The following is a 26723-nucleotide window of genomic DNA, read 5'->3' on the forward strand; positions in this document are numbered from 1 at the left end:
TATACATATAGATTTTATTTATACGTGTTACATTGACTTATACGTATAGATTTTACTTGTACGTATTACACTGACTTATTTGATACTGGATAAGTATAAAGACTCCAGACTTAGAATAGTTTTTCTCATCAGGCAATAAGCAATTTAAAAGCTAAACAAAGAATGTTTCTTGTCTTTAAATTTTCTCTACCAGTTGTTTAATGGACTTAACAACGAAATTAGCCTCTGAATTTCCTGACGAGAGATTAGAAAATAATGTTACAGATTATCATATTTTATTCCACGTATTCAGATTCAATTAAACAATGCAACAACAATAAAAGTCACTTTTGGCACGAAGTCACATGTGTATCACAATCACTTTTTAGAAGCTTTTCAAGTCAGTTTCTTCTCAACTAGACGGTGTGCCGGCTCTTCAGCGACAGAAGAGACCGGGGAACAATCTAAAGGGTCATACGATGCAGTGAATAGCTTCTTTGATGACTTAGGGACCTGACCCAGGGGTTTCTTGGTTGGGGTTGGTGAAACTGGGAATTCACTTGTTCCGATAGTAGAATCGCCTTGATTTTCTTTCGTTTCTTCACTAGCTTCCACTTTAGAAACATCCTCTTCATTTTTTTTTCTTGGTCTTAAACGTCTTACTAGAAACGACAAAATCTAGATTAGTTTAGGTTTAGCCTTCATTATTATCATTTATTTTTTATTTTTTTTTTTTATTTCACCTATCTCAATTATAAATGTTCAACTTTTTACATTTAGTTAGTTAGTAAGCTACTAACTTTTTGCTGAGTCAAAACAAACCTCTTAAGCTTGTCACCGTCAATAATCTAACAAGGTCCTTGATAATCCTTAAAAAAAGGAAAGAAACAATAGCTTCTAGACTCTCAATATCAGCCCTTTCTATCCTTTAAGTTCCAATCTTCTCATTTAAAAACGAAAAAAGGTTCATATTCACTACTTTGCAAACCCGCCTAAAAAACTGAGCATGTTAAGGCGGGACCAAAAACATTTTAAATGATCATGTCCGTACAGATATGCACACAAGTTTTTTTTTAAGGGGCGGCCAATGACAAGAAACGAATTTATCCATAATTTGAACCAGACTAATACTACTACTACTAACAACTCTTTGCAGTTCCAAGCCGCCTGAGGCCAATACAGCTACGCAAGGTCCTGCTCAATCCAACCTATTCAAAGCCTCCTTCTTTACACCATCCCAGGAAGTTCCTATTTCCCTTAAATATTTCTTTATGACACCCTCCCACCCCAACCAGATAAGACCTGCTTTCCGTTTAGTCCTAGACGGTTGGCCGAAACGGACTATCTTCGGCAATCTGTCATCCTTCATCCGCAGAACGTGCCCTAGCCATCTTAACTTTTCTCTCATTATAGCCCTAGAAAGCGTGATCGAGCCATGTTTTTCATACAGTCTACTTTTTGAGGTACGGTCAGTCAGTCGGGTACCAAAAAAAAAATGCGTAGGCAATTTCTCTAGAAAAAAAATAACAAATAAATGAAAGTTTTCATCTATTAGAAGTGCCCAGAAATTCCAGATAAGTTAGAAATTCAAGAGTAAGGTTTGACCCCGATGCCCTCCGTATGCGTCCAACCCTATTCTATGCATAGGATATACACTCTTTGTAGAGATGATATATTATATATATGTATAAACAGGCCTGGATTTACCAATAGACACACTAGGCCCGGTCTAGGGGCGCAAAATACCAGGGGGCGCAACAGATCAACACTGAGTGATTTTTTCTTAGCAAAAACGGGACTGATGTTATTTATCGTCCAGGTGCCAGGTGCACTCCATCGTGGCACTGCCTATTCTCAGAAAAATGATTTAAAACAACATAGGAATTCCGTGGCCACTTTTCTGTGAATTCCGTGACCACAACTCCCTCTTTCATCATTTTTGGCTCATCCGTTCTGTTGTGTTCAGTGGTTCCACTATCTCAGAATTTTCGGGTATTTCCCCAAAAATCTCATAAAAAAGAAAGAAGGTAAAGGTAAAGGATACGGCATTAGACTTTACAGTCCTTACCGGCGGTGCTGATCTCCGTTTCTTGGCCCTTCAGCCAGGAAGTGCAATGGGGGGTTGGGGGCCAGCCAACCTGTGCTTTCGCACACCCTTCCTGTTTACCTTCCCCAGATTTCTCCAGGTACCCATTTAGAGCTGGGTCGACTCTGGCTAAGCTTACAGAGTCTCGCCACTGACCCCCGTCCCTAACTGAAGAAAATGGGTACACTGGGACTCGAACCCGTGTCCTCTCAGACAAGGGATCCCGAATCCAGCGCACCAACCCACTCGGCCAGGACGGCTCAAAATCTCATAAAAACGGAGCGGCAAAAAAGCTCGGGCCAAGTAGCGTTAAAGCTTCAAATCCGGCCCTGGGTATAGAATATATAGATATAGATATATCTATATATAGATATATCTATATATAGATATATCTATATATAGATATATATAGAATATATAGACATATACAATATATAAAATAATACTTCTATATATCCGAATATTTCTGATGAATTTTTCTCTCCTCAAATCATGTAGAAATATAACACAGGAAAAGTTCTTTTGTATTTTAATTGGTAATCAAAATACTTGAAGGGCTTTTTTTCAAAATAGGTTAGAATGTGTTTTCTCGCTTGCATAGGCAGTTGTGAACACACGCTTTTCATATCAAGAATTGTCTTTGCTTTGTCTAATAGGTTCAATTTTTTTTATTTGTACAAACAACTTTTAACTAATAAGAGAGAGAGAAAAAAATAAAACCTGATTGGCGTTTTTCCAGTTTATTCGCTTTTTCTGCTTTCCTATACATTCTAACAGTATAATATAACACATTTTGACTTACTGCACATACCCTTTCAATTGTGTTCTCAATAGAGAACATAAATGTCATAGAATACCCTTTCTATTTCTATTCAATGTTTCTGCTTTTCTAACAGCATAATATAACACATTTTGACTTACTGCACATACCCTTTCTATTTTGTTCTCAATAGAGAATATAAATGTCATAGAAGACCACCGCTGATTAAGTTCCCCTGTCAAAAACAATTCAATAAGGCTCTATTAAACTCCATGAAAAAGAGAGAAAATAAAAACCCCAAAAGGCAACCGATTTGGCAATCTTGTCAGTTTAACATATTTGCGGGCTTGAATTTCTTATCTTAGTTATACTCTTTAGCCTTGAGTGTTCTCGTTAGCACTGTTGCCAACCGAGTATTATTCCCGTCAATATTACCATTTCTAAAAAGTTTAAATTTTTGTTTTTGACTATTTAGAAGTTAATATTTTTACTTCGCGAACGAATATTTACAAAATGAAATCTACAATCAGCTTTATACCAGAGATACCAGTTTTTTTTGCGGGGGAGCAACAAAACATTTAGGGGACCAAATGATAATAGTTTGTTTACGAATAATTTTGAGCAGCCTTGAATAAGAAGTGCCTAGAAACTAAAGGGTGATTTCAGGGTAGAGGAGGGGGGTGGGCCCGAAATCAGCTAGAAAGATAATTTGACGATTAGAAGTTGGACAAGTAAATAAAACTCTCAAGTTTGACAGCCACATAAAACTCTAGAGAGGCTAAAGTTTCGATTTGAAAATCGGATAACTAGAATGACATTAAAGAAATGTGACGCTTTAATTTTTAGAAAATAAGACGAAATTTCAAAGAACATTTATTTTGAAAAAATTGCATACAAAAAGGGAGGAACAATCACAAGTTTTCTAGTTTCAGGCTGTTTTTAAGGATCCGTTGAACAATTCTAAGCGTTTTAAGGGCGTATTCGAATAAACGATAAGCTGGCTTTTTCGCGGAAAAGGTTGAGTATTCTTGGCAAGTTATTTTAAATTTCTAAAACATTGACAATGAATAAAGATAACTTGCTTGTCAAACTATCAAGTAGCATATTAAATGAACTAGTAAGTCCACAAGTCTCAAAAATAGAACAATCCAAGAAAATGAGAAAATCGCTCAAGTTTAACAGCTAACCTTAAAAAACGCTCAAAAAGAGCGTTTAACTGGCGTGAAATACGGATTTTTTGAATAAACACGAGACCGTCTTTAGCCTGAAAACACATTTTTGTACAGTACATCTGGGTAGCCGGGTTGGTAAGAAAATATTTATTCTGGAACAATTCGGAACGGTAGAAATACTTCCAAAGAACGCATTACCTTATAAAAAAAATACCGCATGAAGTGTAACAAAGTATTATTAAAAGAAAACAAATTAAAAATGAAAATAAAATCTAAAATCAAAGACAAATTCTTCTTTTTCTTTTTTAAATAATAATAATAATAATAATTTATTTATAACCCACAAAGTACATTAAACTGTGGAGTAAACACACAAAAAAAGAAAAAACAAGACAAAAAACATAATAACATAAATAACATAGCAGCATAACGACATACAACATAAATAAATTACCTCCAATCAAAAAATGGCCAAAGAGGGTCAAAAACACCGACCATTTGCCGAGTTTTAAAACATATATCTTTAGATAAATGTTTCAGTCGCGAGGGCGCATCAACGATGTCAAATTTAGAGACGACTGTATGATTCCGATACCACCGAGGCAGACGCAGCAAATACTTGCAATACTTAAAATATCCTGAGCGTATTTTCTTTGTATCCTTCTTGCGAAGGAGGAAAGCAAAACCAGAAAGATAAAAAACAGCAGGGGCACAAAAACTAGAATAAAGACGGCATAGTCCATTTCGGTTATACCGACCACGATTTGGTGAAATTTTCGCGTATCCAACCCGCATACTTTTCAGCACGCTGGACGTAATAGCGGAGCAAGTAGACGAAAGTGACGTGAAAAAAAGAGAGACCCAACCATTTAATACTTGCTGAACATGGTATAGTTGAAGAACCCAAGCAAAGAGGTGATGCTGGTGGAGGACTCCCAAAACACAAAAACTCACATTTGGAGGCATTAACTGAAAGGCCTACTGTGGATAGTGCGGCTGAAAGCCGGTAGAAGTTGGTAATTAGGCTATTTTTTGTCCGGCTAAGAAGCAGAACATCATCAGCATATGCAACGTGACTAATGCCTAAATTATCATTGTAAAAAATTGACGGTTGAAGACGTTGGAGACACGAAGCTAAAACACATTTAAAAATGCTCGGGGATAACACGGCACCTTGCCTAACGCCTTTTTTAACAGGAATATACTCCCCTACCGTACCATTCCACTTCACCCTAACTGAAGAATTAGCATACCAATACTTAAGCACGGAAACAATAGAAAGGTTAACACCCGAGGCTGCTAGAGAAAACAAAGCATTTGAATGAATTACATTATCAAAAGCACTAGATATGTCAACAGTCAAACAATACAGGGGACTTTTTTGAGCAACAGCTTGTTTCATTAGCCGACCCACAATATGGTGAGCTTGAAAACAGCCCATACCTTTTCTAAAACCAAGCTGGAAGGGTGTAAAATTGCACTTGGAGTTAATGGCCGGTAGCAATACATATTCAAATAGCTTACTAACAAAACAAGACACAGTGATAGGACGATAATTAGAGCAAGCACTGGGGTCCTTACCTTTCTTGACTATGGGAGATATACAACCGGACAAAAAACTATCTGGCACAACGGACTGTGCCAAACACATCTGAAACAATAATTGCAAATGCTTCAGCAGTTCAGGACAATCATAAGCAAAAAACTTGAAGCAAAGACCATCACTATCGAGAGACTCAGACTTATTCACTTGCATAAGAGCTCGGAGTATGACACCAGATTCCACCGACAACACTTGAGATTGGTTGATACGAATTGGGAGGATTGAGTTTACAAGCTTTGTAAAATGATTTTGGAGATTAATATTAAACGAAAGCAAAATATTTTTATAATGAGAAACGAAGTCACATAGCCGAAGAGACGAATTAATTGGAGGTGAACACTTAACACTGTTTATAACACGATCCCAGGATTTCTTGTCACAAGGACCATCCCAGGCATTTAGTCTCGCTCTACGCAGGGAATATTTGTACTCTCGTTTGGTTTTCTGTTTTATTTGATGTATTGAACCAGAAGAAGGACGATTACAGGCTATCCACATACGGAGCCAGAACTTAGCTTTTTGTTTAGCTATCTTCACTTTAGGATCAACTTTCCAAAAGGGATTGCGAGTACCCGTTCGCACGCACTCGGAGGGTACAGCTGTTTTAGCGGCAGACTTTAGACAGAACACTATTTGCTGATAATACGAGTTGATATCTATCCGCGTTGAAGTTGTAGATACAGATGTTTGCAATAAGTGGAAAGGCACTTTAATAGATGATAATAACTGGGACAATGTCAATACATAAAGTGGAACATTGGTATTTTCCCAATTTAACTTTGAGAACCACTTGGGAGAGTTACGTTGCACAGAGGTCGCCATGGAGCAAGATAGTTGGCACGTGATTGGTAAATGATCGTCGTCGATTTTAGAGTCTTCCACATGAACTATTGATGAAAGTAGAGTTGAATCTGACACAATTACATGATCAAGGTTGGAAGTAAGACCACCACGATTGTGAATATAAGTAAATAGAAGATCTTTATCAGCAAGATGGAATCCTCCAGGTAGTGAATCGAGAAAGATTTCAGATCGGTCGGAATTAGATAATAAGTCAGTGTTCATGTCACCGGCGAGAACCCATTTGGTATTTTGTTTTGAAAGGTCGCTAAGTAGTGTTCGTAGGCGATTACATGCTTGTGAAAAACTAGACAATGACTGCACAGTCTTTTTATTACAGGGGAAATAAATGTTTATAAATGCGGTATCACCACATTTTATCGCTAAGATGTTAGCGTCGCTTTGCAATAATATCGGCTGAGTCTTGTGTCTGAAATAGATGGCCAGACCTCCTGATGGTCTTCCACGGGTTTTTTGGGCGGCTCTCAAGAAGGTATAATGGGTCCGAGAACGCTTTAGGCTATCAACATTCACTTTAGAGAGAAGGTGCTCCTGTAGAAACACAATATCATTTTCAAGTAGCTCACTTATCAGTAGATCCTTGTCTTTTGTACCATTAATATTAAGGGAAACAAAGCTAAACGGAGTTTGAGCATTCATTTATTAGCATTGTTGAGAGCCGATCGGAGAACTTTGCATTTCAGGCTAAAACTTACGTGTTCCATAGTGCAATTTGCACATTTTGGTGAGGCTTGGCAAGGGTTTTCCTTGGAATTCACATGAGGGCCAGAACATCTGGAACACTTGGGATGTGCTGGTGAGCTGGGACAAGCTCCAATCAGGTGATCAGTACTTTGACAGCGAAAGCATCGACGCGGAATGGATTGAAAGGGCTTAGCGCGAAAAATTTCATATCCAATACGGATTCCCGACTCCAGAACCGCATTCAGAGCGGTTTTGTCGACAAACTCGAGGCGAAAAGTACGAGAGTCGCCGATTTGACTAGCACTAATAAGTCCTTCCACTGAGGCCTCCAAATCAGCTCTTGAATAATTATGGGGTATATCCCGGACCACAGCTAAAGGCTTTTTATCAATCACTCTGGCTCCAACGTTAGGGATGGAGCTAGTAACAGCTTCAGCAAGCGAGTCGGCTGAGCGCTTATCGCGTACCATCACAACCCAGCTTTTGCTATGTGGCTTAGATTTTAGACTTATGATTCCGTCGTGACCATCCAACGTTTCGAGCTTCTTCATGCGAAGGATAGGGTCGCTGAGCTCCGGGGGTGGGTTTCTTACAACGACAGCGTAGGATGGTTTTTTCTTATTTTGAGTAGGGGCTACAAGCTTAGACTGTCCCTCTGTAACCTTGGACGCAATATCACGCAGCTGTTCAAGGCAAGAATTCACCTTGGCACTGAGGGTACTGAAGGCATCGACAGGGATCATTGGCACTTCGCTGGGACATTTGATAACAAAGTCCGGAAGCTTTATGTTCTGGGAATCGCACTTTACAAGCGAAGAAATAATGTCCGAAGCACAGTTTAATGCAGCATTGGCTCCTACGCGCTTCGATGGGACTTCATTCGGAAAAAGATTTAAAAAAAGCAATTTACGGGTCTCACCAAGAGAAGAAGACTCGAAGAAATCGGCCAAGTACTCTTTTATCGTATCAGGCGAAACTCCTTTTGCAAGATTTTTCTGTACAAAGCACAGGATAGGATTGTAGAAAAGTTCATTTTCGCACCAATTGCCAATTCCCATTTTCTCTAGATTGAAGGTTCACTTGCGAGAGAAGTAAGGGAAGCGTTGGAGGCTGCCTACCTTGTCCCCGCAATTTAAGGGACAAGCCCGGCGGGTACCACGGCTCTTGCAAACAGCTCTCCCCCACCCTTCTGCTTACTTTTCTCCTCTCACCTTTATCGTAACGCAATCGTCTATAATATCGGAAATTATAATTATTTTTGCAACTGCTTAATCCTGACCTATATCATATATAGTTCACGAAAAAATCGATAAGAGAAATCACTGTTCCCAAGGGAATTTTCACTCAAGTCTGAAAATAATCCGCTTATTTATAATTCTTTGGACACTGAATTAATTATTATGAAAAAATTGGCTATATGTCAGGTAGAGACGATAATCCTGTACCAAATATTAGTGATAGGTTCAATCCAAATATAGGTCCTCACACCTTGAACTCTGAATCAATACTGATCAATCAAATGTGTTTCAAATTCTTACTTTCTCAACGCTGAGGATTCCGTGCTGCATACAGGCAAAACTTTCGTTTCAACGTTTTGATTAAATTAAAAAAAAACTAGTTTTTTTTAACTGAAAGTAAGCAGCAACATTAAAACTTAAAACGAACAGAAATTAATCCATATATGAAAGGGGCTCTTCCCTCCTCAACGCCCCGCTCTTTACGCTAAAGTTTGACTCTTTCTCTCAACTCTACTTTTTAAAACAGTAAAACGCTTAAAGAGCAAAGCGTTGAGGAGGGAACAGCTCTCCTCAACTCAACTCCTCCTTCTCAAGATTAAATATGAAACTTATATATTTCAAATGACCATTAAAATACGATTCTTCTGATGTAACTATTGGTATCAAAATTCCGTTTTTTAGCGTTTCGGTTACTATTGAGCCGGGCCGCTCCTTACTACCGTTCGTTACCACGAACTGTTTGATTTGCCAGGTTTTCACACGTTCTTTTTTCAAAGTTTTAATCTACAGCTTTATTATGATAAGCCAATCTGGCTTTATATCTTTTTATATTCCTACGTACATTAACAAGATAACTAACCAGTGGGAGGTATGAGTTCATCATCTGCTTCAATTGCTTTCCGGGTCGGTGTCTTAGTTCGTCTACCGCGTTTTCCTTCATCACCACGAGAGGGTTTGCTGCCACTCTTGGAGGAATCACGAGCAGGGCTGTAGAAGTGAAAGAATTTCAGATATTTTATCAAAATTCCAGACTTTATTGGAGGTTTAAATAATAAAGAAACGATAATAAAGTAAATCTGACACTGAAAACCTCCAAGCTGTAATAACTTAATTGAAAAAAGCTTCCAATTAACAGTAAAGAACAATATCGGTTGGTATTACGATCTGTAGACTGAAGATTTCAGATGTTACGAACGTGGAACATCATCTATCTGCTATTTTGATCAAAAGTGACAAATTTTAACGTTAACTGCATAAAACAAGTTAAAGATTTTTTTTTCAATTCCTTCAAATAAAATGTTTTTAGACAAGAAAAATAAAAAAAAGATTTAGTCATAATTAATTGATCATATATGGAATACATGGTGCTAAAAACCAGAAGACACAGATTGCATCCAGTTGTCAAAAAGATATATCTGCAACATGTTAAGAGGTACTAAGTTGAAACACTAAGAGAATATTTAGGGGGATCAGGTGGGATTGCTTCAAATTTTAACTTTAACTGCATATAACTAGATCAAATCATTAGAGCAACTAAACTTTTTTTTTTCGGAATAGTGAATTAGAATCAAAACAAATTGTACACGCTTAAATAGTCGTTTCAAAGGGGTTTACTAGCTCTGATCCCCCTCCCCTCAAAGAGTGTGGGTAACTCATGAGTGGAAACTGGCACTAGTGTCGGCAGGAAAATCAACGCCATCTAGCTTTTCGCTTGGCTTGGCATTTCTTCAGTCGTTGTAATCGCTTTCTGTCAGAAACTGAGATCAGACGCTTATTACTACACTAATTTTTACCAATTACACACAATAAATAATTATTCTCATTAATACACTAAAAAAAAAAGAAGAAAAAGCCAATTGTCACCAAACGTTAGATCACGTTGATTTTTTTTTGTCGACACTAGCGGCAGTTCCCATTTTTGTAAGTTACCCATACTCTTTCATCCTCTTACCCTCCTCAGACATGTAAACTACATATGAATATGTTACACATTTTTATACTTGAGCTTATCACTTAATTTTTGAATTTTCATCGGTTACGCACTTTTTATTTCAATGTTCATCGATTCCAAATTTATATAATATCATAGAATTAATATTGTGATATACTATTATTATATTTTAAATTACTGTCAATTAAGCTATGTTTTTTAGTAGTCCTGCCCGGAGATTTAGCACGCATTCCTTTTTGAGATGGGAGAGGGGGGGGGGAGAATCAGTAAAACAAGGTGAAGTAAACGATCAATATAAGAACTGAGATTTAAAATTTTGGCGTCCATACGCGAAGGCCCCTTTACCCCTCGTGTACGACTGAATATTGCAAAAGTCTACGATCATTAGAGCTTGAGTTTTAAAGTCCATATAAATCGTTAGTTAAGGTTTTCACAAGACATTCTCACTAGAAGTTAAATCTTTGAAAAAGAAAGTATTTAACCATTCACTAGATGGTTCGAGAGAAGGGAGTAAAAAAAGAAAGAAAAAAAGATGAGAGAAGACCTCTTCAATCCCAATGGGTGTATTCACGTTACCAATACCATAATCCAAAATAGTAAGAAAAGCTTTTTTGTGATTTTTTTTTTTATTCTCCAAGTTTTGAGGCTTTTTCTGCCTTTAATCGTGGCTGCCTACCGAAAAACTTGTAATAAAACCTCAGAAAATCTGAGTGATACATTAAAATTTGGTAAAATCTCCGCTAGTTCTGTCAAAAGTCCTAGAAACACACGCTGTTCCTTCACAGAACCATATGTAGATCATAGAAAAAAAAAGAAATAAGCCATAAAAGAAGAAAAAAGGTTTAAAAAAACTACAAATAATATATTAAAGAATAAGTTAGAAAGAAAGTACATGACGATAAAATGAAATCCATTTCAAAATTCGTCGGTTCACTTTACATGCAAAAATTATTCAAAAACACAAAATATACATTGGACAGAAAACCCACACTCAATTCAATTTCCAAAAATTTCCTAAACTTTCCAAAAAATTCCTCAGAAAAGACAAAAGGAAATTGGTTAGTCGGAGAATAAAGAAGAAAAAGATAAAGGTAAGATATAAAACCGCCTTTAGAATGAACCATATTTTCTGAGCAATCTTATCCTCCTCTTCCTCCCCTACTAATAGATCAATTGTAAAATCAGTCCCTTTAAGACCTTCCTCTGACGGATACAATTTTCTGTAAGAACTGAAGCAATTATGGAGAGAAATGCTGATGAATCCAAAGCGCAAAACTTTCAAAACTAGAACTAAAACTTGGCAATTTCGTCGCTTGAGAAACGCCTATACATTGTTTTGTGATTTACAGTATTGTAGTTTTACACTTACTTTCAATGCTCCACGTGTTTGAACGGTTTAAATATTTCAATCTTTGTTTACTTACTGGTAGTCCCACTTATGGGTAGTTCCACTTATTTTCAATTTTAAATTTTTTCACATATATATATATATATATATTTATATATATATATATATATATATATATATATATATATATATGTATATATATATATATATATATATATATATATATATATATATATATATATATATATATATATATATATATATATATATATATATATATATATATATAAAACTAATTACTGCTCTTTCGTAAAATTACCAAGTTCATTGTACCTTAAAATAGTTATGCATAAAATAATTTTATATGAATTACTACGAGTTCGATCTTACGAAATCCCAAATTTACCTATTTTCGAAAAAAAAAATCTTTTACGAAAGTGCCTAGAATAATCTATTAAAAAAAAGAATAAGAACCTCGGTTTGGTAACTCTTATAGAGATGTCACTCGGCAGCATGGATATGCTCATAAAATTGTCGGTTTCTTCCTCGGTTTCTGTTACCTCTCGAAAATAGAGGAGTTCCTCAGGGGATAATGTGATCTTTTTGTCGATTTTGTAAACGAGACTCTTCAGCCGTGCAACGTCTGATTCACTAGTCTCTGCTTTGTGCTTCGATTCCTGAAGCTGTTCCTAGAGAAAATAAATTCATACATTCGAATAAGTACAAAAAATAACACGAAATGAAGTAAAACAAGAGAGAAATGGTAAAGAATTGAAAATATTTCTTTATTAGTTGGCTCTTTCAGCAGAATTTTTTTTTCTATTATAAATTCAGTAGAATATTGTATTGTATTTAGACAGTCAGATTTTCTGTATCAATTATGAAAATGTAGGCAAGTTGAAAAGTAATTTTTTCCCTGTTACATGGAAAAACCGACATTTTTTAAGACCCTAAATGAATAGGGCAATGATAAAGAAATTTTTCCATTAATAGAAATAAATATCTAATGACTGGCTAACACTTCCGTTTTTATTTTTAAATTCTACATTTTTCTGGTTGCAAGGGTTTGTTTCCTACTCTTTAGTGCATTTGCAGACAAAATTTTTTTTTTAACTTTAAAATTTCTTTTTGTTTTTCATTCCCTTTGTTTTTTTTCCTTTAGAAGGGAAAAATTAATATTTCCGTATTTTATACAAATGCTGGTCGTACAATTGATACTTTAACATATCTCGTTTGTAAAACTTCATACCAAGACCACCTCTTCTTCGAACTAACAATAACACAACGACTTGTAACTTCCATGCCTATAATGTACGCATTTCTATGAAATGTACGTACTTAAAGCTCTATCTGAATTGGCACAGGGGCTTATATTAAGCGGCTTAAATTAAGATCTTATAATTTTCAAGAAGTCCCCAAGCCTTGAGTTTTCAAAATGTAGAAAACCCATACAATATGATAGATATTTCTTTATCCCCCCCTTTGCAAAAAAAGGAGTGGTCATCTCCTTGGTTGATTGTACGATACGGGTATTCTGTGAAGCACACCTCTCAGAAATTGAGTGCATAAAGGACATACTATTTTGTAATTGAATAAAAAAACAACAAATTTTTCAACTGAAAGTAAGAAGCAACATTAAAACTTAAAACAAACACAAATTATTACGTATATGAAAGGGATTGACCCCTCCTCGACATCTCACTATTTACACTAAGATTTTTTAGTACCTTTAAAAAAGCTTCTTATTGTTCTGATTAAACGACCCTTGTGCCTCAGTTCTGATTAAACGACCCTTGTGCCTCAGTTCTGATTAAACGACCCTTGTGCCTCAGGAGTCGTTCTTAAAGAATTGGGACTAAATTAAAACTTTAGCGCAAAGAGCGAGGTATTGACAAGAGGGCAAGACTCCTCATATACATATTAATTTCTGTTCGTTTTACGTTAATGTTACTCCTTACTTTTAGTTCGAAAAACTTGTATTTTCTATATTTAATTTCTCATCGTTTTTTTAAATAATCCCAGGAAATCTGGCCCCCTCCACGGAGAAATTCCCCTTCCCACGAAAATATCCTCTAGACGATTTAATCCCGGTGAAAATTTACCCCGGACAATTACCCTTAACAACTCCAAGAGTTAAATTGAGATAAAAAAGACAAAGCAAGAGGTATAAAAAGAATCTTGTATTGGAATTCTGGCAAATTCCCTCAGTGTAAAATTCTCCCTCTGGAAACTCCCCCATCCTTGCAAAATTCTCCTGTGGAAAAAACCCAAACTGGAAATTCCTCCCCCCCAAAAAAATGTATACATACTTCCCAAAACCAAATACTATGCGTAAGCAATGGAGAAATTTTAAAACTTAAACACCTTTCCCCTGGTGTTATTGGGGGCCATGTAAAGTCCAAAGATAACGTTTTATTGGACCTTTCAACTATGGTGAAGAAAATAGCGATCTCAAAATTTTGATCGAAAAAAACACACATTTTCTCAGGCTCGTAGCCCTTGATGTGTAACACTAAACTTAATGAACTTTATATACTTGTCATCAGAGTAATAAACCGATTCTTTGATATATCTATCGGTATCAAAATTCTGATTTTTTAGAGTTTCGGTTACTAATGAACCACGTCCCTCTTTACTTACAATTTGTCACCACGTACTGTTTGATGGACATCCAATAAATTTACTGGAATCATTATAGAGAAAAGGTTAAAAAAGCAGTAAAAGATACTAAAACAACACAATCTCTAATTGAAAGCATTGCAGTCAAAATTGGGAGTCAAAAAGAAATATTTTACAATTTTGCCCTATTTTCCAAAACTGGGAGACCCACCGAAAAAGATTCTTAAAAGCATTCAGTAGCTCAGATAAACTATACAACATCTACAACTATGGGAAGGGCAAAAGCAGCCCCATGCAGGGGAGTGGTATTTACTGGATACCCTGTTCTTGCCATCGTCTCTATATTGGTAGAACCCACTTCAAGTTATGAGAAAGGTTGTTAGAATGCAATTCTTAAATCGAAAAATCGACAAGCCACGCTAAAGGCCCGAGAATTTGTATTCTGCCTCGGCCAAACAAATGTAGGACAACCTACATCATTTTATTTTGTTTGAAAATATCTCCATGATTGTTTCTGTTAAAGGTCTATTAAAAGTTTTCAGAGCAGCCGAAATAAAAAATATACACAAAAAATTAGCCCTCAATAGAGAGGAACTTTTTGAGCCCCAATTGTAATGAACTTATTAGTACAGATTTTTCACCTTTACATCATAATATTTGGCAACCTAATAAAATGTCAGATGATAGCAGACCTGGCAAGCAATTAACTTTTGAAAAGGCATCAAATAGAATGAACCCAGATTTAGTTTCTTTAATTGCCATTCAATATCATTAAGCAATAAGCACTATAAGTAAAACTAGCATTATTTTAAGTATGGAATTATAAATGTTTTAAGAGTGTTTTTAGAGTCAAACCCCCTACACCCTTGTCTGCCCAAATGCATCCAATCAAAATTTTAAGATAGCCATTTTGTCCAAAATAGTCCAAAGTTCAAATAGCTATGCTTTTTGAGTTGACTAGCCCCCCCCCCCCCAGCCTGCGGTGCAAGGGCTTTAAGTTACGCAAGTTGATCATTATTAACAAATACAATTTTTTAATTGGAAAAGAGGGCATGTTTATAATGCTAGTTTTACTTATTCCATTTTAAGTATTACTTATATATTCCAAGCAGCATTTGTATTACACACACACACAAAAAGAGAAGATAACGAGGAAATTTGGGAAGAGAGTGAATACAACCAACGCGGGTGTGTCGACTACGTAAGCAACAGCTGTCAGGGGCTAAATACAATACAAATAAATAAAAGAAAACAGACTTGCTCCAAAAATCTTATCAATAAAATAAATTTTAAACCAAAATCATAAAATAAGTTTTGAAGAAGAGTCTCAGCTTCCTCACCTCATCTTGGTTTCAGTCAAGACGGAAAAAGATAGTTCTTCATTCCTGCTACTTAATTTGATTAAGAACTGGAGCAATCTCCTTATTTCAATATTGGCCCTTTGTGCTTCTAATCTCGTATTCCTTTTGGAAACAAGTTCATATTCATTGGCTTCCGATTTTAATTCATTCTTTATTAAATACTTTTTCAAATAATTAATGTTGTGTGCAAAGGTTGAGCTTCTACTCGTAAAAATCTCTATTTTGGGATGTGTTATTATTGCATTTTTCTTTTTATTTCAATTGCTTCACGGACAATTTGCTTGATACCTAATTCGATTCTAATTAGATTCTAATTCTACTTCCTAATTAGAATTGTTTCGTCTAACAGCAGAGAATGGTTGGGGTTATCGACAACGTGGTTGTTTAAAGGGAGAGACTGAATGCCAGTTTACCAAAGATTGCCCTTTTCGGCCAACCATCTAGGAATAAACGAAAAGCCGGTTGAGCTTAATATGGTTGGGAGGATGTCGCAAGGAAAAATTTAAGGAAAACGGGAACTTCCTGGGAGGGTGTAATATACGGAGGCTTTGAATAGGTTGGGATGGAGGAGGGGCGTGCGTAGCTGTTTTGTCCTCACGCGGCATTATTCTGCGGTGAGTTCTTAGCAGTAGCAGTAAAGCTGAATCAAACGATGTTGAACTATTAAGATGTTTTACCGTATGCCATCCGCGAATGTTTTATTACGTATGATAATTTCGACTCGTCTTAGGTTTCGACAATGCAATATAACCAACACTACGCCATTATGTCTTTAGTTCAATCAGAAATAAACTTACAAAAAAAAATTTTTTTTATCGAAGTCGCGATAGAACTTGAAATTAGGTAAAAAAAAAAACTCCTACCGTTCTTTGTCTTGAGGCCATAACAAATACAGAACAAATGAACTGAAAAAAATTAAGATACGCACAAGGCCATATCGAGGGGGATTACCGGATTTGACCCCCCCCCCCTTCCGAAACTTTGTTCAACTCTTAAAAAAGTAACAAAAATGCATATAAACAAATTTGTGATAAATTTAATTTTTTGTACCCCCCCCCAAATACCCCCACCCCTTCCGCACAAAAATCCTTGATGTGCCCTTGGATAAGCATCTCAAAGTGACGAAATGATTGTTACATTTACATATAAGGATTAGGTAATAAACATTTTTCAGAAAGAAATACATTTAATGGGCCATAGGCCCACTTCAGTTCTCTAATCTAGCAGACTGAGTGCCCTTCAATAATACAGACTAAACTTCTATGCATCACTAAGTACTTAAAATAACAAAGACTAATCAATTAAATTATCGCATTAAATATTACTTGATCAAATTAATTATTTTAAATTAATCAATTCGATTTAATTTAATCAAAATTAATTAGAAAAAGAAGGGAGAAACAAAAAAGAACACACACTAATGAATTAATTAATTGACTCAATAAGACAGACTAAGCACCCTTCTAGTTAAAAATAGAGCAACATGCCTACTTTGCAACAAAAAACAGTTGGTGGTGGAATTGTGGAGGAGGGGGTGCCAAAGGTTGACTTTGACGAATACCAATCGTATATCAACATGCAAAACTTCATCTCAATCTTAAAGCGTTTTAAAAGCTGAAGGTATTAATCAGAAAATACATTTTTTTTTTTTTAATTCAGTTTAGGTTCCTCTAGCTTGACTACCCACTTAGGGCACATAGTTTTGTAGCTAGATAAAGACCAGTTAAGTGTTACAATTACAAAATCTTATTGAAGTCCCCCAGAGATTTTTTCTCCTTAAAATTGGAAAATGGCAGCCAAAACTGCGCATTCGTTCACTTTTCTCTCCCCAACCCCTCTCACAAGAAAATTCTCTGATCTACCCTTCTACTCCGAGGACCTGACTGGTGGGTAGTATAAAGAGAGAAGAGAATTTTCCACTTACTTTATTAGTGTCAATGATTATATTCAGTCTTCTTATATCTTCTCTTAGTATCGTATCCTTTTCACCACATCTGATGATTTCAGATTTGAGAGAATGGATTTCATTTCCCGATTTTGCTAAAATTTCCTTTTTTTCTGCTAAAATTTCATTTTTTTCACTTTCTAATTTTGATACTTTCTCTCGAAGTGACGTTAAGTCATCAATTTGCTTCACAATTTCACGTTTTTTGTCTGTTAAATTGACAAGTTTCTTTTCTAAAGTGTCAATCAAGCGGCTTTTGTCTTCAACGTCTTTCTTGAGGCATTCTGAAGCAATTTCCATGTCACTAATTTTTGTTTGGAGATCTCCAATATAAGACTTTCCCATATCCAATATAAGAGACTGGAGATCTCCAGTCTCTTCCTTTTCTTTTAAAATTCGACTACATTCCATATTCAGCTTAGCAGCTTCCTCTTTTAAAGACGACACCTCAAGTAAGGCTTCTTTGAGACGACACTCATCCTTCAAAATTTGCTCTTCCTTCTCTTTTAGAACATTGTCATTCTCTGTCTTCAGCTGAGTAATTTCCTCTTTCAATACTGAAACTTCACTTAGAGCTTGCCTCAGCTGCGACACATCTTCCAAAAGTAGTGTATTTTCTGTTTTGAATCGAGTAGCATCCTCTTTTAGCGATGTAATTTCAGTGAGAGTGATGTTTAGTTGAAGCTCAATATTAGCGAGTCGTTCATTCTCCTTTGATAATATATCCTTTTCAGTTTGCAATCTAGCAATTTCTTCTTTCAACAGTGACATGTCAGATAAAGCAGCTGCAAGTTGAGCTTTAACTATGCGAGACTCATCATTCAAAATCTGCTCTTCCTTCTCCCTCAGAATATTGTCATTCTCTGTCTTCAGCTGAGTAATTTCCTCTTTCAACGCTGAAACATCACTTAAAGCTTGCTTCAGCTGTGACACATCTTCCAAAAGTAGTGCATTTTCCGTTTTTAATCGAGCAGCATCCTCCTTTAGCGATGTAACTTCAGTGAGGGTTGTGTTAAGCTGATGCTCAATATTAGCAAGTCGTTCATTCTCCCTCGATAATGTATCCTTTTCAGTCTGCAATCTAGTAATATCTTCTTTCAAACGTGAAACGTCGGATAAGGCAGCTGCAAGTTGAGCATCAACTATATCATAATCAGTTTTTAAAGAGACAATACCGTCAGCAAGTTGCTTCTTTTCACCTAAAATTCGGTCTAGATCCACATCTGTCTTCTCCATTTCTGCTAACCTCCTGAGAAGTGAATCCCGTTCTTCACTAATTACCAAAAGCTGATTCTTGTGATCGGCACACTCGATGTTGAGTTTTCCCATCTGACGGATAAGATTTTCTGACTCAATGGGATTGGTAGAAGAACCTGAAGGTTTCTTCGGAGTCTTAGTTTTGGCAATCTCTGGGGCTTGTTGAAAGTGTTGAAGCTCCTCATTTAATTGAATTATTTCAAGAGATTGGAGTTCAAAGTTCTTCTTCAGATCTTCCCTGGCTTCTCTCAGCTCTTCTATTAGCTTGTCTTTGTCCTGCAGGTGTTGCTTCATTGCAGAAATTTGTTCCTGAAATAGTAGGAGAAAATTAAAGACATCGAAAAGAGGAGCTTCATAGGAAGAAGAAGAACTTCAGAAGAAGAAGAGGAGGAACACGTTGCCTATGGCTCTGATTACCTAACGGGTGACAATCCTCTAAATAATAATCTAGAAATCTAATAACAGAAAAGAATAAAATCTAGAACCGTCTCCTTAAAAAAAAAAGGGTTTAAATTTCATTCAATCCATCAATTTATTCAGAGGAAACATAGAAAAATTACAAACCTTTAAACCCCCCAAAAAGGCTCTTTGGCCTGTGAGAGTGGGAGACCAAGTATTATTAAACTAAACAATATCACTAAAACCAAACAGAAGAACCAGAAGAAAAAAAGGGGAGAGGAGAAAAAAAAACACAGCAAACAACACCATACATGATGTCATAGAACAATCATTCGTTAATAACCATTAGTAAAAACAATTAACAAAGGAGATGGAAAAGAGAATATAATGGACTGAAATAGAAAAAAAGAAAGAAAAAAATCAAACCTTACAGCCCCTGGGCTGTACCACTACAGCCCCTCAAAGCCTAAAGGAGCAGTCTCCATAAGGTTCTCTTGCACGACAGGTTTCTTAGATATTTTCTCACAATCGTAATAATAAAGGAATAGAAAAGATATACACAAACTAGGAACTACAAGGAATGAATAGAGAAATGTATTCATGTAAAAAAAATAACAAAGAAAAGAAATTGGGAACAATCTCTGCAAGGTTCTCTGTTTCAATTTTTTTTTGTCAAAACAGAAGTGATAAAGGAATAGAAAGGACAGACAAGAACTAAGGTTCGCAAGAATGAGAACTTCCTCCGAATATCTTGTCACAACTCTATTCACAAACGCATGAAATAGATAGACAAGACTGGGAACGAAAACGAGTGAATAGAGAAATGTATCTATGAAAGAAACTGACAGAAAAAAAAAGCGGGAACAGTCACCACAAGCTCTCCTCTGCTTCAATTTTTTGTCACTAAAGAAGTATGGAAAGGAAGAATAGAGAAGAACAGAAAGGAAAGGGAAGACGAAAACTAAAAACTAAACGAAACGACTAGAGAAGGGAACGAAAAGAAAATTGACAGACAAAAAATGGGAACAGTCCCGCAAGATTTGCAAGAGTGAGACCTTCCTTCGAATATTTTGTCTCACTTACAAAGGAATAAAATAGATAGACAAAAATGGAACGAAAACGAATGAATACAGAAACGTATTTACGAAAGAAACTGACAGAGAAAAACAAATTGTGAAAAATAACCACAGGCTTCTCTGCTTCAGCTTTTTTTTGTCAACAAAAAAAGTACGGAAAGAAAGAATAGAGAAGAACAGAAAGGAAAGGAAAGACGAAACTAAAAGCTAAATGAAAGGAAAAGAGAAGGGAACGAAAAGAGAACTGACAAAAAAAAATGAGGACAGTCCCGCAAGATTTGTAAGAGTGAGAGCTTCTTCAGAATATTTTGTCGCAACTCTACTAACAAAATAATAAAATACAAAGACAAAAGCTAGGAACGAGTGCAAATGAATAGAAAAAATGTATTTATGAAATAACCAAAAGAAACGAATAGAGAAAGGTTTTATCAAAAGAAAATTACAGACAAAAAGGGCAACAGTCCCCGCAAGGTTCACAAGAGTGAGAGCTTCCTTCGAATATTCTGTCACAACTCTACTCACAAAATAATAACTAGGAACGAAAACTAGGAAACTAATAACTAGGAAAACTAGGAACGAAAACGAATGAACAGAGAAATGTATTTATGAAAGAAACTGACAGAAAAAAAAAATGGCAACAGCCGCCAAAAGCTTCTCTCCTTTGATTTGTTTTTCGTCACAAAGGAAGTATAGAAAGAAATAAAAAGAAACATAATACAGAAGAACAGGAAGGAAAAATGACAACCAAATGGAACGAACAGAAAGTTTTTATAAAAAGAAAATTGACAGAAAAAAAGGGAACAGTCCCCACGAGGTTAGCTGGAATGACAGCTTTCTTTAAATATTTTGCCACAACCCTAGAAATAAAGGAATAAGATAGACAGATGAAGATTACAAACTAAACCAAAAGAAGCGAAAAATACATTTATGACAAAAAACTGACAAAGAAAAAAAGAAAGAGAACAGTCTCCACAAGGCTCTCTAGTATGACAATTTGCTTCGAGTTTTTCATCACAACTTAAGAGATAAAGTAATACAATAGAAAGACAAGAATTAGGAACTAAAAGGAATGAATAAAGAAAGGCATATAAACAGAATACGAACAGAGAAATTGTTTGAACACACCTTGTCTGCAGAATCTTGTTCATCAGCTTTTTCAACGGATTCCAGATACAACACCTTGAAATTTTCAAGTTCATTAATCTTGTCTTTCAATTGTTCCTTTTCGGCCTCCATGAACTGGCGAGTATTTTCTGACTTCTCAAATTCTTCGCTAAGCTTCCGGTGTTCTTTAAAAAAAGGTTGGTTTAAAAACTCATTTTTCAAAATAAACAATGGAAAGGCTTGTCAAAAGAAGTAGTATCCATCCTTTATAAAACACATCCACTATATTATGAAAAAAGAAAGTGCAGTAAAGAAACTTTCTTTGAGTTTTAAAGATTTAGTTTAGGGTAACACACCACTTTTTGGACACGTAAATTTTAGCTTTTGAATTTTACAGGATAGGTCTTTTAATAGGCCTTTAACTTTTACAAATAGATTTTTCCACAGACCTATAATTTGTCAAATAAGTTTACCAGCACATCGACCAAATTTTAGCTCTTAGATTAATTACTGAGAAGTCTGAATCATCAGATTCTTTTAGTCTTCAGCGTTATAAATTATAAAAAGGCATTCAGCCAATAGAAGAGCGTTAGCGAAGGTTTAACGACAAGAAATAAAATATCACGCCATCTAGTATTTGGTGAAATTTGGCATTTTTACCAGTGTAATAATAGGAAAAATCGGTTTTTTTTGGATAATTGGTAAAGTTAGGGTGACAATTATACGATTACAAAATTTGAAAAAATGCCAAACGTCACCAAGCACCACAAGGGGCTGATAGTATTTTTTGGTCAATACCAACACCAGTTTCCACTCTTATAAGATATCCACACTTTTTGGTCCTATTCTTGTAAGTTGTACCAGATAAGCAAATTAAAGTGATTTGTTCTATTTACGAGAAAAATATTGCTGCGGTTTATGACGTGAGGTTAGCAGTTAGTTTGACATGGAATCAGGAGTTCAGCAGGGTCGTGTTTCATCTCCCTTAATACGGATCATTTTGGTTGACTTTGTCTTAAGGAGTGCAGGAGAGACAGTGGGAGAATGCACAATCAAACAGGGATGAAAAACTTTCCTGGACTTACATTATGCTGACAATTGAAGCATCCAAGGTGAAAGTTTGAGGAAAATGAATGAGCATTTAAAGTTTTTGCGAGTTCAGGGTGCTATAAGAAGTTTGATAATTGATGTTAAGAAGACTAAGTCGCTAAGGCTAGGAATAAGTGAAGATGGGAAGGGAACGTTGGGCAGCGAAAAGATTGATCAAGTGGACAGCTTCACTTACCTTGGTAGCATTATTATTAAAGACGGCGGGAGCAGTGAAAATGTTAAAAGTAGAATAACAAAGGCCCTATATCTAGCAAAGATTTGCTAGATATTTTCCAGAGAAATTATCTACGGATTGTTCTGGGTACCCACTCACTGACCGTGTTTCAAACAGCAGGTCTTGCAAAAAGTATGGTTCAATCCCGCTTTCTCAAGCTATAATGAGAGAAAGGTTGAGATGGCTAGACACCTTCTGCGGATGAAGCAAAGAAGGACAAATTGCCGAAGATTGTCTTTTTCGGCCAACCGAAGAGGGATAAACGGAAAGCAGGTCGTCTTCGACAGGGATGGGAGGATGTAAAGAAATATTTAAAGGATATGGGAACTTCCTGAGAGGATGTAAAGAGGAAAGCTTTGAATGAATTAGGATGGAGAAGGAGCGTGCGAAGCTGTGTTGGCCTCACGTGGCTTGTTGCTTCGGTGAGTCGTTAATAGAAGTAGTAATTTACCTTCACGGAATACAGGAAATTTCTTTGTAGCCTATATTTCAAATAATGTAATACTAATACCCAAGGATGTATCCAAGATTTTTGTTGGGGGAGGGGGGATATTTTATACACCGCTTTCCAGACAGATAAATTCTAACTCTTGAATTTTTAACAAATAGGTCTTTCAATAGGCCTTCAATTGGAAGATCAGGTCTTCCAATTTAAAAAAAAAGTAAATAGAAAGAATCCAGAACATGTGCTAAGACCCTTCATCTATCTAATGAATCATCATGGTGGTTCCTTAGTCATGTACGGTGGTTCTTTATTAATTTATGCGATGCCAAAACTACGCTAATTGACGGCATACATACTGCAAGTATGCTTAAGTGAATCGCAGCCTAAATATCTTTAGCCCCTCCCCCATTTTTCGAGATCGACTTGGTGCGTCCAATGCCCCCAAAGAGTTTTGGCTTGATCCAACGAGCCTTTTCTGAGATATTACAGAGAGACCAGTTTATAGTCCGGCAACACATGATGTATTTCTATTTATCTTTGAATCATTGAATTCTGTATAAAACAAAAAACATTTTTAACCCCCCCCCCAAAAAAAAACATTTTTAACCCCCCCCCCCCAAAAAAAAAAAACAGAAGTCCCCTTACCCCCTTCCCTATAAACTACCTGCCAAAGGCTTCAATTCTACCCCCATACCCCCGCCTTTCCCGAGATACTGTAGTATTGCTATTTTGACAATCTTGATATACAAAATGTGTTTCAATTTACCTCTGCCCCTATCCCCCAGTTAAAACTTGGAATGAAAACCCTTTCTTTTACATGCGATTTTCATTTAATCTTAAAGTTATCCTGTACGGCTTCGACGATCATCGATTTGCTTTTGTATCGTTCACACTTTTTAAAGATATTTTTTTTTTTATTGTTATTTATTAACAAGTATATGAACAACTTCCTTGAGACAGATAGGGAAAAATATTTGAGGTAAGGAGATAAGGATATAAATTTTCTTAACTTAACTTATTCTTCCTCCCTCCAATAAAGTTGCCAAGTGTGGGCTCTTAACCTCACCAGATCTATCTCAGTTTTCTTTTTAGTTTCTCTTTCATTTTATATTTAACGATGATTAATTAATCAATGAATCAATTAATTAAGTAATTCCCGCACTGATTCTCTTCAGCTTACGTCCTTTTTCACGAAATAAATTTTCACATCTTGCAGGTTCGGCAAATATAAAAATTTCTTATTCTTAAAATTAAAAAAAAAAAAAAAACTAAAAAAAAAACTTTTAAAAACTAAAAGCCTAGGTTTATTTTTCTATTCTAAGTCTATTATAGACCTATATCCTAAACGTTTCAACGCAATACTCTTGGTGCCATTAGTTGCAGTATCCGAAGAAGAGGTATCAAAAGTCAAGCTAGAAGACATATTGTATTCTAGCTAGTTCAAAGTCTTTCTCAACTAACCCTGAAATGTCTAACTTATTAATATAGGCCACTATAGTGATATTGCTTTGTCACCGTATTGACAATCTATACAGACCTATATCTATGTCTAGGCATGGGGCAGTGGGATGGGACGCAACTGTGACAATATCGATTACTTTTGGAAAAAAAAAACTATTGAACGGAAAAAGAATTAGTAAACAGAATTACTCTTTTGTTGCAATTGTAGCTACTTTTGTCGCTACAAAAGAGTAAACAGGATTGCTCTTTTGTTGTTATGTAGTTACTTTTATTGCTATTGCAGCTACTTTTGTTCCTATTGTAGCTACAAAAGAGTGAGCAGAATTACTCTTTTGTTGTTATGCAGTTACTTTTATTGCTATTACAACTACTTTTGTAGCTATTATAGCTACAAAAGATCAAATAGAATTACTCTTTTGTTGTTATGGTAGTTACTTCTGTTGCTATAGCTATTTTAGCTACAAAAGAGAGTGCAGAATTGCTCTTTTCTTGTTAATGTAGCTACTTTTGTACTATTGTAGCTACAAAAGAGTAAACTGAATTAATCTTTTCTTGTTAATGTAGTTATTTGTTGCTATTGTCGCTACAAAAGAGTGAGCAGAATTACTCTTTTGTTGTAATTGTAGCTGCTTTTGTCGCTACAAAAGAGTAAACAGGATTGCTCTTTTGTTGTTATGTAGTTACTTTTCTTGTTAATGTAGCTACTTTTGTTGCTATTGTAGCTACAAAAGAGTAAACAGAATTATTCTTTTCTTGTTAATGTAGCTACTTTTGTTGCTATTGTAACTACAAAAGAGTAAACAGAATTACTCTTTTGTTGTTATCTTGTTACTTTTATTGCTATTGCAGCAGCTTTTGTTGCTATTTCAGCTACAAAAGAGTGTGCAGAATTATTCTTTTCTTGTTAATGTAGCTACTTTTGTTGCTAATGTAACTACAAAAAGTAAACAGAATCATTCTTTTGTTGTTATGTAGTTACTTTTATTGCTATTGCAGCTACTTTGGCTGATATTATAGCTACAAAAAAGTGAGCAGAATTACTCTTTTCTTGATAACGTAGCTACTTTCGTTGCTAATGTAGCTACTTTTGTTTTTATGGGAACAGCATTGTAGCATGCCCTTCTGCTCTCATTGCCAAATATTTCAAATTTACTGTTAAAACCCCCAAGACACACTATTGCGGGTAAAATGCCTTTCTCCCCCCCCCCCCGTTTGCTATTTATTCAATACAGTTTAGGCCCTAAAAATAAAGTGTAAGTCTACTTACCTGTTTCAAGCTCATCAAGCTCAGCGATCACCTCCTCCAAGTTTTTACCCGTGTCCTCATATTTTTGCCTTATATCGTCATACTCACGGTTTCTCTTTTCAAGTTTGCGCACAACTTCATCGAAAGTCATTTGTATATCAAAAGGGGTTTCGGTACGTGAAAAATCGAAATTCTTTTCACCTGTAATTCAAGATAACATATTCATGTTTCCTTCATTCTACGAACAGATCTGTGAAACTAGTCAGGGAAGAACTCTGGGACTTATGGGAAACTCTCCATAAGTCCCTATTATTTAGGGACTCCATATTATTTCTTTTATGGCAAGTATATAATTAATTTTTAAACACAACAATAATTTGTTATTAGCACCTATGGCACGTTCAGAATAACAATAGGGGTGGATATAGAGCGAAATCTTGGGGGGGGGGCGGAGAAGACGCCAATAATTGACCTAATTGAACAAATTGTTAAAAAAAGAGTGAAAACAGAAAAGACAAGGAATGAGCCAGCCAGAAGAAATCATGAGAGGGATGCTTCCCTGATTTCGCCAGTGGGATCACAGAAAAAAAAAAAACAGAGAGTAGAATGGATTCCAAAAGAATTCATATAGCCCTTTCTATATTAACGCATAAATCAGCAGGTTTTTTTTTTTTTTTTTTTTTTTTTTTTTTTTTTTTTTTTTTTTTTTTTTTTTTTTTTTTTTGACGGAACATGGACAAATATGATCCAACTATGCTCTCGTACTCAAACTGTGCCTTTCAATGTCATTTGTTTATCTAATAG

The 26723-nt window shown here is 35.7% G+C and overlaps 1 protein-coding gene across 1 annotated transcript in view; it reads right to left on the bottom strand.

Annotated features, from left to right (window-relative positions):
* Nucleotides 1-242: 242 nt before the first annotated feature.
* Nucleotides 243-26723, bottom strand: part of LOC136030715 (kinesin-like protein KIF20B) — a 66955-nt gene continuing 40474 nt past the window's right edge. Inside the window, exons 8-13 of the mRNA XM_065709787.1 lie at nucleotides 25941-26120; nucleotides 21465-21628; nucleotides 17587-19173; nucleotides 12157-12371; nucleotides 9243-9370; nucleotides 243-641 (exon numbers count right to left, since the gene is read on the bottom strand). Of these exons, the coding sequence (XP_065565859.1) occupies nucleotides 376-641; nucleotides 9243-9370; nucleotides 12157-12371; nucleotides 17587-19173; nucleotides 21465-21628; nucleotides 25941-26120 (2540 nt within the window). The 3' untranslated portion in view covers nucleotides 243-375. The remainder of the gene's footprint in view (nucleotides 642-9242; nucleotides 9371-12156; nucleotides 12372-17586; nucleotides 19174-21464; nucleotides 21629-25940; nucleotides 26121-26723) is intronic.

This window comes from Artemia franciscana, chromosome 8 (genome assembly GCF_032884065.1).
Source record: "Artemia franciscana chromosome 8, ASM3288406v1, whole genome shotgun sequence".
NCBI classification, from domain to species: domain Eukaryota; kingdom Metazoa; phylum Arthropoda; class Branchiopoda; order Anostraca; family Artemiidae; genus Artemia; species Artemia franciscana.